General features: G+C 43.6%; 1 protein-coding gene across 2 annotated transcripts in view; it reads right to left on the reverse strand.

The window, feature by feature from the left end:
- Nucleotides 1–18933, reverse strand: part of NME7 (NME/NM23 family member 7) — a 169757-nt gene that overhangs the window by 89354 nt on the left and 61470 nt on the right. For both annotated transcript variants that reach the window (XM_073308141.2, XM_073308130.2), the window contains 3 exons: nucleotides 17311–17361; nucleotides 13510–13717; nucleotides 5087–5192 (listed from right to left, as the gene is read on the reverse strand). In XM_073308141.2, coding sequence (XP_073164242.1) covers nucleotides 5087–5192; nucleotides 13510–13717; nucleotides 17311–17361 — 365 coding nt within the window. The remainder of the gene's footprint in view (nucleotides 1–5086; nucleotides 5193–13509; nucleotides 13718–17310; nucleotides 17362–18933) is intronic.

The raw sequence follows: 18933 nt of genomic DNA on the forward strand, positions 1-18933 counted from the left end.
TTTCTGCAATGATCTATCATGATATGGAGTCTGCAGGAAAAAAATCCATTGGAAATAGGATCAGAAAGTGTATCTTAAATCATAAATTCAGTCAAAGATCGCGGGGGAAGGGAAGATGGAAAGCTCTCTGTAAGCTCAAGCACTTAAGTGTTTTAGTACAACTGCACATAATTATACACATGTAATGAGCTGATTATGTTAATGGAAATTAGATAATCATGTTCAAAGCCTGGAAACTGAAAAGGTTTATTTTTAGTTGCTCTAGATTAAAAACTTGTACAACTCAAAATCCAATCTTTCACTGCTGTCTGAAAGCTTCTGCTGCTCTGATACCCCATGGGAAGGGAGGGGGTCTGTGTGGGGCCCCAGACCTCCATGGGGGGGCTGGCCACTTCCTGTGGGAAGTGGAGTGACCCGGCCCCAGCTTGCTTGGCTCCCAGGCTTGGGGAGTGGCGGCGCAGTTGGGAGCCAGGGGAGCGGAGCAGGCTGGGGCCGGGTCGCTCTACTTACCCCCGCCAGTGAGTGCAGGGAGCCTGACCCCTGCTGCAGTCCTCAGGGGAAGGGCTGGCTGGAGTGGGGGCGGGGCTGGGGCGGAGCAGGGGCCGGGGCCATGGGGAAGAGGCAGGGCAGAGGCTAGAGCATCATGCAGCTGTGTAAGGCACCAGGAAATTTGGTGCCCCAAATTTCCTGGTGCCCTACACAGCTGCATACTTTGTGTATGGGTAGGGACGGCCCTGCTAGTAACCCTGTCAGTGGTTTGCTTACCCCCTCTTCTCCCAGCCCATTGCTGTGGCAGTGTGAGTGGGGAAATGTTTAGACACTGAAGGGATGGTGAAGATCACAAAGCATGATACCGTGCTAATCTAACAGCGGCAAAATTATTAGGAACCAAAGGCTAAGTTCACGCAACTTTCAAGCTGAGAGCTTAATTGCAAAAAGAAGTCAGGGAAGTCAGAGTTAAGGCTCCCAATAGCAACGTTAGTGCTGGCACATAGCCCTTTACAATAGGCTCTTTCATCACAGGATACAAGGGAATACAAAACACTGTACCTGTGCATATAAGGTAACTGAGATGCCACTGTGATATTGGTATTATTTGAAAAGAGACTCAAGACTAGAAAGTGTCTAAGAAAGGTTGCATGAGGAGGGGGAAGGAGGCCTATAAAAGGACAGGCCTAGAAGAATTAAATCTGCTCCCCAGTGATTTGGTCTCTGACATGTCATTCCATATTCTTTATGAAAATATGCTTATATATGATATGATATGAATAGGACATAACTCAGATATACTTTATGCAAGATAGGTCTTGTGAGATATCATTGGAAAGGTTATGATTTATTGAATGTGATAATCCAATTGTATGCCTGTATCATTTCTGTATCTGAAGTTAGGAATATTTACTCTGTATCTATATTTCAACTATATTACTTTGAGTGATGCCCCCTGCTTACACTTCAGGTACAACAATGAAAAAGCCCGACAGTGCTGATGGCCCAGCGGCAAGAGACAATGGATTGTAAAAGAGCTTAGTCTTCCTGTAAACTTGTGCGTCAGCCTGTGAAGAATGGCTACGGGGCCCTACAGAGGTATGTGACCATGTCACCTGATACTGAAACCCATCTTGAATTCTGTACTTTTCCATGAGAAGCTGTGGTGGGGGGAGTCAAACGATGAAACAAAGGACTCCCGCCTTATGCAAATCCTATTTAAGGGTGGGGAGTGAGGCAATCCAAGCCATCAATTCTCCCCCCGCTACCCCACCCAAGATGACTGTTAGAAACAACTAAGACTGAACTGGGGGAAAGAACTGGACCCACATTAGAAGGGGCATCTGGCCTGTGAAGAAGATTATTAGAACAACATTTAGGGTGAGAACTTTCATGTTACCAGTTTCTTTAATGTATTAAGTGTAGTTTGCATGCTCTGTTTTATGTTTTTAGTAATCTGCCTTGTTCTGTCTTCTACCTCCTTAACTACTTAAAATACACCTGTAATAGTTAATACATTTATTTCTGATTTACAGTATAACCCAGTTGATGTGATTTCTAATGAGGAGTGTGGGGGGAGGGAGAAGTTGTGCATACTCTCCTCCACATCGAGTGAAGAGGCAAATTTCGTATAATTTTGGGCTTCTACTCTAAAGGGGGTGGACATCTGTGTGCTGTGGCAAGCTCGTTAAGATGAGCCTTCTCAGAGTGGATCTCTGTCTCTCTGTGCAGCTGGGGGTGGCCCTGCCTTTGTGCTTGGCTGGAAAAGGCTGGGGAGCCTAGCCCAGCCAGACCAGGTAAAAGGGGGCCCAGGCTGGCAGAATAGTCTGACTCAGTGGTGTCCCAGCACATCAGGTGACATCCCAGGGGGTCCAGCCTGGCACAGGACCAGTCATAAGCAACACATAGGGGAGCATGCAGGGTCAAATGCCCTCCCCCCACTCCTGAGATTTCTGCTTGACTCTGTCCTTCTCCCACTGCGCCTTCCCCCTGACAGCTAGGCCCAGGTGGGGAGCAGAAGGGGCAGGACCAGCCACTTCTCATGCTGGCTGCTTCAGGTCGCCGATCTGTGCAGCGCTGCAGCTGCCTGAGAGACAGCCTGGCTGGGGAGGTGGTGGTGGTGGCGGGCCACCCCCCCCCATCTGAGCCCAGCTGCCAGGAACAGGGACCGAGGAAGCTGGAAACATGCTGATGGGAGAAGGGACTGCGGCTCGCTTGGCCACTAAGTCTGGCAGCAGGACCTGGACAGGGGGAAGCCCATTGCCGCCACCTCTCCAGCTGGGCTCTCTCTCAGGGAGCCAATGCACCGCACAGAGTCAACGACCCAGAGCAGCCAGCTTCAGCATGTGAGAAGTGGCTCTGTCTCACTCCCTGCCCAGGCCCAATTGCTAGAGGAAAGCAGCCGCACATGCCAGTGTGGAGGCACAGCAGGAGAAGGACAGGGCACCTCCCCCCAGAGGTAACAGGTGCGGTGGCCCCGGGCTGGGTGCAGGGGGTCGTGGCACAGAGACATGTGGGGCGGTCACATGTCCTCCTCTTTAGATTGTGCCCCCCACTACCAGGAGGCACGAGTGATCTATGGGCCCAGTTAAGTGGACTGAGCACGGGCGAGTTCCCGTGGGCCATGTGAGGAAAGATTCCTTCCTTCTCAGGCTGCACAATGGAAGCAGAGTTGCTTTGGCTCAGCTATTCCAAACTCAATGTATAAGGTGGCTCCGCCATGGCACGAGCAACTCATCCCTCCGCCGTGTCCAAACTTCTGCCTAATCCTAAACTTCTGGATGGTTTCCCAAACCTGCCTCCAAAATCTCATGACTTTCTAGGTTGTAGTATCTATGGTTTTTGCACCACTAAATGACACAGGAGAGAACAGAGAGGAAATGGAAAGCCTAAGTAGGCTACACAGGAGATAGTTATTAAATCCCACCATTTTCATATGTTTTCCTGGTCTAAAATCAAGTAATTCCATTTATCTAATCCAGGGCATAGGGATGGGTGAGAAGTCACAGAGAAGATATTCTTAGGCTGTTCAATTTAGCTGTGTAGCAGCTATGCTTCTGCCTTACCAACCATTCATGATGGGAAGGAAAGGACTAAAGAAGTTGAATGGATCTTCTGGCTCAACCGTAGCCTAATCCTTGTATCTTTCAGGCTGCAAAGGTGGGTTCCAACTCACACTAAAGTGCATACACATCCTGTACAACCCCAAAATACCTCCCTGCCACCCACACCCAGTGGAACCACCCCAATTCTAGTGCTTATGGAGCCCTGTACATTGGTGAAAATGGGGGCAAGATTTGTCCAGTAGCGACAGAGAAAGGCCTGGATGGAGACTAAGAAACTGGGCAAAAGGACCTGGGCGGACATTTATGAAAGAGATACAGCAACTCAAAAGAGGGCTGGAAAGGGACTCCTGATGTCTCATTAAAAGATAGTTTTGAATGACTTTAGGAAAGAACAGTTGTGCATGAAAGTTAAAAAAGCCCAGTTCAGGCCCTTCATTTTGTAATTTCAAACTCAATTTCAGATGTCTGACAATTTTCCCATGTACTTTATTCGCCCTCATCGAAACATTTACCATAGTAAATGTGCCAACTTATCTATGATCAAAGCCCAGGCTGCTGCTGGTGCCAAATTGCTCTGTCTTGGCTGCACAGCAAAGCTTTCAATAGCAGATGTTATGCAAGGCCTCACAGAGATAAAGGGCAAGAAGTTAGCAGCAGCAAGTTCAAGATCCTTTCTTGGGAAAGCCATTGTTTGCAGCAAGCTCTCCAGCTATCCCACTTGAGTGAGACCTGGAGACCACTACTGCCCCCTCCTCTGTGTCTTTCAGCTTTCACAAAGGAGCTATCTAAAACACTGCAGTGCCCTGCAGACTGCTTGGGGAAAATCTCTGCTATATCCCACATATTAGTTCTTCATACATAGGCCTTAGAGCCAAAACACTGCATTATTATACTATAAACATTGCTCCTGCATCTGAAGGCTAGGGAATGTTATGGAATTGTCTATCTGTGGTTATGTGTGGACATCAAGCTTTTCTAATAAGAATACGATGAAAGGACATAGCATTCCCTAACACAGATGACACAAAGAGCTACAAAGCTACAAAGAGCTACAAAGAACAATATAAAGTATGTTTTGTTCAACAGGGGCTATATCTTCTGCCATAGGATTCATATTTCATAACTACTGCCATTAAAGTATAAAACACAAACAGTGGAAGAACTGTAAACTATATATACCATAGTTATGTCAAGTAGATATAGGAGAAATATTATAAGTGTTTCCTGTGTAATGCACCCTTCTCCTCAGATAAAGACTTTGAGGCAATTTCAGATGGCTATTACAGAATGAGTGACACTCTGTCATTAAGATTGTATTTGGTTTTTGTTTTCCTTATTCTGAAATATAATTTATCCAAACAATGTACATGATTTGCTTTTTGAGGATGGAAATCACAGCAGTAAACCATCTAAAAGGCCACGATTGTGCTATACAGCACTTCTGAGTCAGTAGTGAAACACACACCCTGACCCTGCAAACTTTTATTCTACCAAATTAGTAATGTCAGTGTGATCAGGCCCACGTTACTCACCTTCATTAACAGCATGAGGCTTAATAATGCAACAAGTACAGTCTGTAAATTTTGCACTATTGGCTGGACCACGGCCTCCACTTGAGGGAAAGAACAACTCCAGTTCCTGGGTGTAATTGAAATTGAAAATATTTTAGTGTTACACAGTTGCATGTCTCAGATCTTTAGCACACACAGTATTGTTCAGGGATATCCACAGCCTCATTTACTTAGATAGTGCTATAAGAACACCTATATTTATACTTCTCTCTCTAGCATCATTGATACCCAGGGCATGGCTAATCATTGTATCTCCCACATTGGCTGCTGTAAGCATTTCTTCTTCACTTTCCCACTTCCATCTATTCGCATTCAATCTGTTCAAAATGTTGCTGCCATAATCTCCTCTCCCAAAATCGTCTCTTCCTAGTTTTCTGCCTTCAGGTCAAGCTTTTTCACTCCCACCACAAAAATTACTCCACAAATCCTCTCCCTTATTTATATATCTGATCTCATTCCCCCTCCTCCCACATTCCATCCCTTTGCCTGTGGGAATGGTTGGAATCCCCACTCAGTTCTCAATACGGCACACACAGACATAAGGCTAGAGTCCAAACAGACCTCCTTCCCACTCATTTTGGGATTATCCTTAAACAAATAAACAACAAACTTTAGCCTGAACTTCTTGTCTGCCTTCTGTAAACCCTTTTCTTGCCTTAAAGACACTACCTTTTATGTTCCTGAATGTGGGTTAATGAGACCCATCTGTTCTGGCTGCCAGGGTGAGTAAGTAGAATAGCTCTGCACCAAAATGCAGTGCCCTACGAACCTGACATGTTGCACACATATTCTGATCAAGCCTCTTTTCCAATTGCTCCTTTTGTTTCCTTTGCTCACCGCCAACTCCATGCCTTCCTTCCATGCTATTCATTCATTGTGCTCAGAACAGCCTGCCAATGAACATTAGCTAATCGCCCTGAACATGGCCTCCAATAAGATGCATTAGTCAACTTAAAAAAGGGAATTTGATTAATTTCCTTTTAAAGGAAATAATAACCTGGAGATGTTACCACTAAATTCATCTGATTCTTCCTTGTATAACAGGCTCAGGGTAAAGCTTATCTCCTTGAGTTCCCTATGAGGGTTTGTCTACAGTTACCGGGGGACTGACACACAATGATCGATGCATTGGTGGTCAATTTAGTGGGTCTAGTGAAGATCCGCTAAATCGACCACAGATTGCTCTCCTGTCAACTCCTGTACTCCACCTGAACGAGAAGCGCAAGAGGAGTCAGCGGGAGAGCGTCTCCCATCGACATCACGTAGTATGGACCCTGGGGTAAGTAGATCTAAGACATTGACTTCAGCTACGTTATTCACGTAGCTGAAGTTCCGTAACTTAGATCGATCTTTCCCCATAGCGTGGACAAGGCCTCAGCTATTTAGTACTGTATTTCAGAAGGAATTAAGCTGAACTTAGATTTTCCCACTCCATCGCTCTTGTCCCTGTAATGACTTGTGATCCCTATCTAAACAATGAGCTAAACAATGCAATTTAGGGGCTCTTTCAATAGAAAAGAAGAAATTACTTCTGTTTTTGCTGCTACCAAATGTACCCTTATTTTAAGTATTTACACCTATCTGAGGCAAAGGGTCAACTTCCTGGATCCTTTTATAGATAATGAAGAGCATGTTTCAAAGACTATTCTATTCTGGTCTGTTGCCATTGACTACTGTTAACTTTAAATAAACAAAGTAGTCCCCAAAACACCAGGAAAAAGCAAAATAAGATAAAATATTTACAAGTGTAACACGTGTAACTGGCAATATACAAAACAGATTCCTGAAAGAACAGTAAGAGAAATGACTAAAAGAACCAACATTTCAGATACAGGAATACCAAACTAAATCTATGTGGAATTCTAAAAACCAAGAACCTTGTCCCTACCTATATGCTTAAATTAAGATTACCCCAAATTTGGCCTGTAAAAACAGAGATGTTATCCCTGGATAGCCTAGCAGACAAACCCTCAACTTGATCTGCAATTCATTCTGTGAGAAGAACAATTCAACCATCATCAAAGGAGCCCAGGACTTTGTTTCCCTTTCAAAAGATTTTTCCCAGTATGCTTTAGCTGACTTTTCTTTCCTCCCAGGAAAGTTTCTAAAAGCTGCACACTATTAACTTCTTTGGCATCTGGTATGTAGCCACCTACCATTGTATGGCACCTGCCCATTGAATTCATAATTCCAATTGCTGTATCAGAGATAAACTCCAGTACTCAGAAGGTAAAGAGAACCCACCCCCGCAAAAGATATATAAATATATCTGCAAGTCTACCAAAACAGTGAGCTAAACATTTACAGTCATAGGACGAGTAAAAATTAGCTAGCCTTTCAAAAGTAATTACCATAATATTACAAAAAAACAGCATTTTAAAATAATTAAATGCAAGTATAGCAAAGCAACAATCTTATCAACAGAAAACACACACTTATTTCGCTAACTAAAATCCTGTGTTAACAGATATTTTTTTCCATAGCCTTTTTCTTCAGAAGCTGCTATTCAGCTATGCTGGCAGTATGCCAGAGCAGAAATACAGGCTATAGTTACAGTACAAGGGCTACAGCAGCACAACTGCAGCTATGCCATTATAACAGACACTTGCTACAGAGACGGAAGGGGTTTTGCCATCACAGTAATAAATTCTTCCCTCAACCTAGTGGTGTCTACACTAGGGCATAGGTTGACATAACTACGTCTCTCAGGAGTGTGAATTTTTCACACCCCCAAGTGACATAGCTAGGTTGATCTAATTTTTAGGCGGAGACCAGACCACACTTTGACTCTTACCTTTCCAAGTGAAGGCATCTGGATCTTTCAATCTTACAGACTCAACCCATGAGCACAAAATAACCACTGTGACCCAAACAGAATCTCAACGCAAGAGGGCAAGGGGCTTACTAGTATCTGATAGTGAGTTTCAGCTGGCCTGACCAGTTCAGTGTACCCACCTTGCTAATATCGTAACCTGTGCCTAAAAAGTGTTATGTAAGATATCAATAGAAAGCTAACAACATATTGATCATTAATACTATTGTGTGGTGTATACGTGGTGGACTAATGCAAAATTATAAACATATTGGAAATTACGTTCTTAAAGTGTTTGCCAGGCAGCATCGAAATTACCCCCACCCTAGACAAAGGAATGTGGTTTCACCACCTTATAAGTACTTCCAAGGTAGATTAAGAAACAATGGGAATGTATTTACATAAGAGGTAAACAACAGCATCAAGGTTTCAGAGTAGCAGTCGTGTTAGTCTGTATTCGCAAAAAGAAAAGGAGTACTTGTGGCGTTAGTCTCTAAGGTGCCACAAGTCCTCCTTTTCTTTTAACAGCAACAAGGGGAGAAGATAACTACTCAGCGTCATGGCAGGGGGAAGAGATTGCAGGAAACAGATTAGTTTGCATTGTAGATTACACCAGTCAGGAACCTTCTCCATCAGACTCCATGACCCTTTTCCTCACAGCAGAGGCAATTAACTTTAAGGAGGATTCATTTTCAAAAGTTCAATAAAAGAGAGGGGCAAAGAACCCCCAAGTGATCTTTCACCTAAGACGACAAAGGAGCTGAGCACTTTGTCTTTGTGGGAGATCCTGACCAACAGGGTGATCAGCCATCTTGCTGGAAGGTAGTGTGGTAAGAATCTGACCTTGAACCAAGACGGTAGGTTTCTTAAGTCTTAGCCTCTAGAAAGCGTTTTTCACTTTGATTTGCTTGTAACCATTTCCAGCTCTCTCCATCATACCTGGACTTACTAACAAACGGAGATAGGGTTTTAAATCAACTTGTTTTACTTTTAATCTAAACCATCACAGTGTGATAAGCTGTGAACTCTGTCTCCTTAGAGGAGCAAACAAATCTTCTTATTCCTCTGACAGGTCAAGGAAAGAGCTGGACATTGCAGACCACACAGTTTGGGGTAAATTTGGGGCTGGGAGTGTGTTGAGTCAGCTGGCTAATAGTAACCATGGCTGGTGGATACCAGAGTGTGACTGGGGTATAACAAGCAGGTTGCTGAAATCTGAGTTGCTGAACCACAGCTGCTTAAGACAGAGATACAGTGAATGCTTGTCTGCTGATTGCTGGCATCCAGGCTGAGAGCCACAGCAGCAGAGCATTTCAGGCACCCAGGGTAAGAGGGCAGGTGGTGCCACAACCCCTGACTGGTCTGGATTGGACCCCAGAACATGACACGCACCCTCACTACTCCCTTTCCTCGGCCCCTCCACGCCCAAATTCCACTTCTCCTCCAGACCTATCATATGCAACCCAAGTTTCCCTGTGCCCTCAACAGTCTCGCTCACTCACTTACAGTGCCACTATCCCACAGATTTTCCCCATGTCCCTCCACAAGTTCCCACCCAGACCCTACCTCATACACTTGCCCCCCCATAGCACCCAGAGCTCCCAACGTGTCACTTATCAGAGCCCTGCTCCTTAAGCATGCCTCCACCACCATGCTCCTATACTCAACTAACACGTTTCAGAGTAGCAGCCGTGTTAGTCTGTATCCGGAAAAAGAAAAGGAGGACTTGTGACACCTTAGAGACTAACCAATTTATTTGAGCATAAGCTTTCATGAGCTACAGCTCACTTCATCGGATGCATTCAGTGGAAAATACAGTGGGGAGATTTATATACACAGAGAACATGAAAAAATGGGTGTTACCATACACACTGTAATGAAAGTGATCAGGTAAGGTGAGCTATTACCACCAGGAGAGTGGGGGGAAAAAACCTTTTGTAGTGATAATCAAGGTGGGCCATTTCCAGCAGTTGACAAGAACGTCTGAGGAACAGCGGGGGGGGGGGGGGGGGATAGCAGGGGAAACGGGGATTTCCACGGCATGCATCCGATGAAGTGAGCTGTAGCTCACGAAAGCTCATGCTCAAATAAATTGGTTAGTCTCTAAGGTGCCACAAGTACTCCTTTTCTTCATGGGGAAATAGTTTTACTTTGTGTAATGACCCATCCATGCCCAGTCTTTATTCAAGCCTAAGTTAATGGTATCCAGTTTGCAAATTAATTCCAATTCAGTAGTCTCTCGTTGGAGTCTGGTTTTGAAGTTTTTTTGTTGAAGAATTGTCACTTTTAGGTCTGCAATCGAGTGACTAAAGAGATAGAAGTGTTCTCCGACTGGTTTTTGAATGTTATAATTCTTGACGTCTGATTTGTGTCCATTTATTCTTTTACGTAGAGACTGTCCAGTTTGGCGAATGTACATGGCAGAGGGGCATTGCTGGCACATGACAGCATATATCACGTTGGTAGATGTGCAGGTGAACGAGCCTCTGATAGCATGGCTGATGTGATTAGGCCCTATGATGGTGTCCCCTGAATAGATATGGGGACACAGTTGGCAACGGGCTTTGTTGCAAGGACAGGTTCCTGGGTTAGTGGTTTTGTTGTGTGGTTGCTGGTGAGTATTTGCTTCAGGTTGGGGGGCTATCTGTAAGCAAGGACTGGCCTGTCTCCCAAGATCTGTGAGAGTGATGGGTCATCCTTCAGGATAGGTTGTAGATCCTTGATGATGTGTTGGAGAGGTTTTAGTTGGGGGCTGAAGGTGATATTTAGTGGCGTTCTGTTATTTTCTTTGTTGGGCCTGTCCTGTAGTAGGTAACTTCTGGGTACTCTTCCGGCTCTGTCAATCTGTTTCTTCACTTCAGCAGGTGGGTATTGTAGTTGTAAGAACACTTGATAGAGATCTTGTAGGTGTTTGTCTCTGTCTGAGGGGTTGGAGCAAATGCGGTTGTATCGTAGAGCTTGGCTGTAGACAATGGATCGTGTGGTGTGGTCTGGATGAAAGCTGGAGGCATGTAGGTAAGCATAGCGGTCAGTAGGTTTCCAGTATAGGGTGGTGTTTATGTGACCATCACTTATTAGCACTGTAGTGTCCAGGAAGTGGATCTCTTGTGTGGACTGGTCCAGGCTGAGGTTGATGGTGGGATGGAAACTGTTGAAATCATGGTGGAATTCCTCAAGGGCTTCTTTTCCATGGGTCCAGATGATGAAGATGTTACCAATGTAGCTCAAGTAGAGCAGGGGCTTTAGGGGACGAGAGCTGAGGAAGCATTGTTCTAAATCAGCCATAAAAATGTTGGCATACTGTGGGGCCATGCGGGTACCCATAGCAGTGCCGCTGATTTGAAGGTATACATTGTCCCCAAATGTGAAATTGTTAAGGGTGAGGACAAAAGTCACAAAGTTCAGCCACCAGGTTTGCCGTGACATTATCCGGGATACTGTTCCTGATGGCTTGTAGTCCATCTTTGTGTGGAATGTTGGTGTAGAGGGCTTCCATATTGGCTAGGATGGTGGCTTCAGGAAGACCACCAATGGATTGTAGTTTCCTCAGGAATCAGTGGTGTCTCGAAGATAGCTGGGAGTGCTGGTAGCGTAGGTCACATGGCCATCACCCTATACCGGAAACCTACTGACCACTGTGCCTACCTACATGCCTCCAGCTTTCAGCCAGACCACACCACACGATCCCCCCCATCCCCCCGCCCCCCGCCGTTCCTCAGACGTTCTCTGTGTATATAAATATCCCCACTGTATTTTCCACTGAATGCATCCGATGAAGTGAACTGTAGCTGATGAAAGCTTATGCTCAAATAAATTTGTTAGTCTCTAAGGTGCCACAAGTCCTCCTTTTCTTTCAACTAACACATACATATCAATATTTTTAAGCTATGGCAATGTTTAATCTGCCAATGATAATATGTAACAATATGTATATACAGAAATGTTGACACACATAAACTTTTAAAAGCTGAGCATGGTAGGAATGAAGAGGGGCATGTTAGGGAACAAAGTATGGGGGAGCATGTGGTGCAGCTGGCAGTGGGGATGGTTAAGGGTGAGCAGGGTTATGCAAGGTGAAGCCTGGGGACAATTCAGGATATGCACAGAAGAGTAACAATCTGGGTATCTGTGGGGGATATAAAGGGGAAAGAGCCATCTACATGATTAACTGCTAACATTGATACAAGCTTATTAAAACACGGGAAATTTCCACACAAAACCTTTGTGAACTTTGAGTTAAGGTTGTTCAGCTACATAGTGCAGCCACGGTTTATTGCTGTATTTCAGTTTGTGTTAAGCCATTCAAACACCCCATTTATTTCACTTCACAGCACACACTCATATTGATCAATATGCAACTACACATCTGTAATACCAACATGCACTCACAAATTTCAATTCTAACTTCTACGTAAATATTTGTAAGAGGTCACCGAATCCTGCGGCTTTTCCTAAGCATTACAGAAAAACAGATTGCAAACAGTGATTGCAAAATTACATTTTACCTCACTTACACACACCAGTCCAAAGCCACGTACAATGAAAGTCACTCTTACTCATATTAACCATCAAAACACAGGACTATAAGCACTCAACATGGTTGGAATTCCAGGGTGCTTGCTGATTGTTCAGGAAGATGGTTGAGATATGTGGGTGGCGGAAACGAAGTAATTATGGTTGGGAAGGGATGAGTGGAACGTTGCTGGCCTGTTGAATGATTTAGCTGTTTATTTCCTTGCTTTTTAGAATTTACATTGCTTAGCCATGCAGTCTATATAATTAACTCAAAGTTAAAGCATCTGTATTATATATAGGCTTGAAAGGATTACATTTTAATCGGCAAATGTTGATTTTAGTATATACACACATACCAACAAAAATATTTTCTTTGATAATAATCAAAATTTACACATATGCAAAGTAAGACTTTATGGGTCAAATCCAGCGATTTCGATTTTTGAATCAGGCTGGTTACAAATGGACTAACGAATTAATAGCAAGAGCAGGTATTAATTCATTTAAGGATATTTTACGGTCTATTTTGACATGTGATGATGACAAATTTGAGTTTTTACAGTTTATAAAGCTTTAACCTTTTGAACCTCAATGTCTACTGTCATTAAAGAATTGCCTGACTGCCTCCCCATAGTTTCCTGCGAACATTTAAATTGATAAAAATCTAAAGAAATAAAATAATAATAATAAAAATAAAAAAATCTTACAAACATTAATATCTACTGAAATTATAAAAAAATAATAATCGAATTCTGCCAGAAAGTGGTACAGAATGTGGCAGATGGGTTAGCCTCAGTGTCCTTGGCCAAATTTTCCAAGATTAGTCCCTCCAGGCCAGTGTGGAAGTATAAAGGCAGTATAGCTTGCACAGTTGCTATTTGCACTGTGGATAAAGACTCTGTCTACAAACGTGTCACTGTAGAACATTCAAATCAGCACTAAATTCAAATGAAAAAAATAAATGTGATTTCTGTACTGATTGCAGACTGATCATTAGATTAAGTAAAAATACAGCTTAGCAAATGAACATAATGAATAAATATATTAAAAAACTTACTTGAGCAGCAGAAGCAAAAGAGTCAGGGCCATGAGCTGCATTTCTTATGCCATCTGTTCCAAACATTGCTCTAATGCTGCCCGGGGCATCAGAACGAGCCACGCCAGAGTTTGCAGGTCCCAGTAACTTCTTCCATTCAGACACGGCATCATCTCCTAAAATCTCCATGGCAACAGTAGGACCACTTGTAATAAATAGGAGAAGCTCACTGCAAAACAGACATAGAACAGGCAGGGAATTCACTATACAGAGAACAACAAAAATCTATGGACTGGTTCTCAACTCTCACTAGTGTCATAGGAAAGGATAACAGTCCACAGCACAGCCCACAGGCTCTGTTGGAATACTGGGTGGGATAAGGCAGGGGCAGCGGAGGCAGAAGACCACTAGTGAGCCATTCCTTCTTTCCAGTTGTGCTCCTTCCACCTTGTGACACATTGGTGTCCTTCTAACAGACTCTACTCAGCCTGTAAATTTTTCCTCATTAAAGCAACATGAGTACTCCTATTAGAAACCTCCGCCTCCTTCATCCACCTCTACACACCTCTAAATCCTCTTATCCAGTACTTGCCATCCTGACAATTAGATTCTCTCTCACAGAGGGGGACACACTCAACCTGTACCTGCTCCCTCACATCTGAGAGAGGCCTTGCATCAAAAATGTGTGTTACCTCAAAATATTCACTCCACCATGTGCTTCTTCCCTGTGAGACATGGAGGGGACTCTAATCTCTGCCCCTCACTAAAATGGGAAACTGAATTCTAGTGAAAGTGGTCCCTCTTAGCCTTGCTAATCATCTGTGATTAAGGTAAAAAGTAAGATAAGACAAAAATATACTGTATGTAATTTTATAACTATAATTTGTTTACCACAGGCAATGCACTCAGTGCTGTACAAGCCACAGAGATAAAGACAATCCCTTCGTTGCAGACTGCTGCAGTCTTTCCATTGAAAGAGACAGACTGAGAAGTCAATATATACTGGGAAATACAGAGCAGGGAAAAGAAAGTTGTTTGTCGCTTTTTATATTGCAAACTCACAATTTCTTGGTGTCATGGAAGTCATCAGATATTGGGGGAAGATTTGAATAAAGAGAAGGTGATGTGAGGAAAACATAAGGAATGCATGGTTAAAGACTCAAAAACTAGGAAATCCCAAAGTTAAGTTTGAATACATGTAACTTTAATTCTTCTCCCTTGAACATATACATCATGATATAGCTTTCAGTTCACAGTCGCATACTATCATCTCTGCAGCAACCCCTCATTCAGTTTGAAGGCTGGATGCTGCACAATGAATGAAAAAGTTGTGCGAGGTTTTTTTTATTCAGTTATTGTTATGGTTATATTTTTTATGGCTTATAGACAAATACAGACAGACAAAAAATAATTTCTGAAAAGCTCCATATTTCTTTAAAAAACTACTGTGCAATCCATTTACATTAATACATACGTAAAATATGAAATTTAACATTCTTAACATTTAATCCCCAAAAAGTTAATAGCTACTTTTCTCTGCTATTCAGTAAACCATCATCAACTACCTATCTTTTCAATTAAATCTGAAAGTCCAGTTTATGCAACACTATAATAAACCTCTAATAAAATGCTATATGTAATTGGGTATGAGAATTTACATTTTATCAGCATGAGGATGCTTTTTTGGTTCACTTACTGTAGCAAAATCCCATACAACAGATATCAGGTTTTGCTGGATGGCAGACAGAGTACATCATAGTGAATAGAGGGCTTACAGTTTCTCAGCCTGCTGCTAGTTTAGCAATCCATAAAATAACACTACAGACAGAAATCTTGTTCATTTATAAACTTATTGAAGCAGACTTGTTCAGCCAAGAAAAAATGACAACTCTTTGTTTTCCTAGAATCTATACTATAGTCTGACATTTCCTAGGGTCATTTCTCTACAGTGGACAGAAGAAAACAACCTGCACCTACAGAAACCGATTGCTGCTCCTAGAATTAGGTGACAATTTCTATATTCCCAATGCTCAGGAACCTCATGACAGTGCTGCACTTGGCTCTGTCAGTTGCAATTTCTTGTTCTGCATGACCAAAAACATAAGCATGTCTACACGGTGGACTTTAAAGCACTGCTGCAGCAGCGCTTTAACGTGGCTGCAAAAAAGGTGGCTGTAAAAAAAACCTACCCACATCCGTGAGGGGAATAGCTCCCAGCGCTACCTACACTGTCATTTTACAGCGCTGAAACTTGCGTCGCTCAGAGGGGTGTTTTTTCACACCCCGAGCGAGGAAAGTTTCAGTGCTGTAAGTGGCAGCGTAGACAAGCCCTAACTAGGGTTGACCTGAACCAATTACACTGTGATAATAGCTGTTAACCTGGGTCCAGACTCAGGAATATATTAGCTACCCCACCTTCTTTGCTAATCAGATAAAGCCTATGTGTAAATAACAAATAGCATTTATCCATTATGCACTGTAGCGGGGTGTTCACCCTGCTCCAGCCCTGAAAGGGTTAAAACAGCCCTGGTAGAGGGCTGCCCTGGGAAGCCAACAGTAAAAGCAGCCCTGGAGAGGAAGCAGCTGGGGAAAGAGGAGGAGAGGCTGGGGGAAGCTGAGTGAATAGCTGATCACAGCTGTAGCCAGCTCAGTCAGGGCCCAGTTGGCCCTTATAAGAGGACTGCGGGCCAGGAGCTGAGAGACTCTCACTGCTGTGGGAGCAAGGTACCTGAAGTGAAGCAGTGCTGGGGAAGGGCAAAGGGAGCTGGGAAGCTCCAGCCTGGTAAACCCCCAGGCTGCAGGCCTTGTTGAAGGCCTACAAAAGGTACTGGGGCTATAGAAGTGCAGCCTGGGAATAGGCAGAGGCAGCTGATCCTAACCTCTTGCCAATGATGAGTGGCCATTACAGACTGCAGTCTGCCCCAGTGAACAGGGGCTAGATGATGACTGGCAGTAGCCACTGAGGCAAGGTGGGTTTAGAGGGTTGGGGGTTCCTCTGGGAGGGGAGACCAGAGTGTGGGGGTACTGCTGGGGCAGAACTCCAGGGTAAAGGGCACCTGGGTCCAGGAGGGACACGGGGCCAGTGGTAGGTGAGACACAGGCCTACAGAGGGCGCACTGTAAGCTGGAAAAGAGGTAAATTCCCAGACGACCAGCAGGAGGCGCCACACCGATGAATTGTCGCTTTGCTACATGCATCCTAATTAAACTTGATGCATGAGGAAACTGGAAGATTTTATACAGCTACATACACACAAATATATAAATATTTTCATCCAGCGTTTATGGAGAGATCAAGTATTTCATAGTTTCATGCAATATGAAACAGAAGAGCTACACAGAGTTCTGTATCTTGTCCAAGACCAGCCATATATAAGATATGTGCCCCAGGTGCCACACTTTTTGAAATACTTGAGCTTTTGCATATTTGCTACCAGAAGGGTATCCAGGACTGGATGGTACTCTGCAATTCTCACTGATTGCAAGCCATATTCTGTATCTGGAGAGTCTCCTTCTCATGCTTCTTTTTAGCTAGGGTCATTTTCACATCTCATAGGGTGGATGCATTCATTGGTGTTCGATGGGGCATGGGACTGTGGAACTGGGCACCGGACAGCTAGGCCCATCTTAGGAGGAAGTTGGATGGGGTCCCCACACAAAACTTTGCATAGGCTCCCTTGAAACTTAAGCCCAGTTCTGTTTTTGCCACATTCTTGTAGTGTCACAGGCATGTGAAATGAATGCCATGCACTGTAAAGAAATTTCTCCAGGACAATCTTTTCCTGTACAGTAAGTGAACATAACCTCAAAAGTATGTACGTACTTGTAAAAGGGCTTTGATTGATGGTCTACATGGAGATCCATTGCTTCTTTCCTAGAAAAGATTTTAAAAAATCCTGCATGAACCATTAATGAACAATTATATAATAATGTGCCTATGTGGGAAGTTTCTTCCCAATACCAGGTAGTTCGTGGGTGGCTTATGCCCTAAAGCATCAGGGTTAACATACCTCATACATTTTTATCGTAACAAGTGCAACTCTGAATATTCCTTTTACCCAGAAAAATTGATAATCCTCTGGGTCCTCTTTCGAATTCTACTAAGCTCTTGGCTTCTATGGAATCTTGTAGGAATGAGTTCTACAGTTCACAACACATGGTGTGTAAGAGCATTCCCTTCCAGTAGTTTTAAATGTGTTGCTTCTCAAACTCTCTAACTGTAGCTATGTTTTTGTATTATGACGAAGGGCAAATAGGAGCACCATAGCCACCTTCCTTCTACCATTTGCTATTTTACAGTTTTCATATTCAACCTCAGATTGGACATGCCTGTCAATCTATTCATCCAGGTAGAGCAGCAGCTAATTTGCCTCACTCTAACTGGTTTACTTGCCCAGACTAGACTTTTTGTTGTCCTGGAATGCCAGACAATAGGATTTTTCATAAACTGGTTTCTACCTAATGTTTGCAAGTGTTGTTCCAGGACACAAAATATCACAGTGCTCTCCAGATTTCAGGAGGACTTTTGTTTGTTTGCTTGGTTTGGTTTTTTTAAACATGGAGAAAGTGTTCCCCCAGGACTTCCCCACTTTTGGAAACTCACTACAGCTTTGTGTTTTCCTGTAGGTACACACCAACTGCCACATTCTGCTTCCTTGCCACTTGACTGAGGTGCTGTAATGCAGTGGTTTTCAACCTTGTCATGCAATTGAACCAGTTTACCAGACTAAGATCTCAGTTGTACCAGCCAGTGACTTTCTCATCACATCCTCACCTGTGATTAACAACCTCCTCTCCTCCCTACTTTAGGGCTATATTCTGTAGCTGCTCCATGTGTGTAACTCCTGTTGGCTCTACCGGGATTTCTGCATGTGGAGTGGCTAGAGAATTCATGCATGGTCTCTAGGTCCAGCCTAGATGCTGGGCGGCTTCTTAACTTCAATTCAAAAGTGCACGCTCTAATCCATAATGGGTCTGTCTTTATTCTGAATTCTGGAGAGCACCAGATTCTGAGGCTATGATGTGGCAAAATCCAAATTCTCTTGGGGATTAGAGCTAGCACAACTGAAGACAGGCAATGGCTGAACAACAATGCTCAGACCACAGGCTAAGTCAGGAGTTCACTATTAAGATGAGGAGTGAAGTTGCAGTGAGGCTCGTGGACAAGGCAAACACCAGTGACAGGAGCTTGAAATAGCACTGGAGGAAACCATGCTGTTGTGTACTTCTCTATTAACTACCCATCTGGAAACATTGTCTTTGTAAACAAAGACAGTTCTGTGAATTTTTAGTCTCCATGACTCCACTCATATTGCTGAGAACCGGATGCGGTTATCAGCACAATTTTTAGAACACAGAAACCAAGACTACACAAATGCACAGTGTGGTTACATCTTTAAAATGACTTCCCATGTCCACTCATTTTTCAGTACATCAGTGTTTAAAC

The sequence above is a fragment of the Lepidochelys kempii genome, chromosome 1 (assembly GCF_965140285.1).
Source record: "Lepidochelys kempii isolate rLepKem1 chromosome 1, rLepKem1.hap1, whole genome shotgun sequence".
NCBI classification, from domain to species: Eukaryota; Metazoa; Chordata; order Testudines; family Cheloniidae; genus Lepidochelys; species Lepidochelys kempii.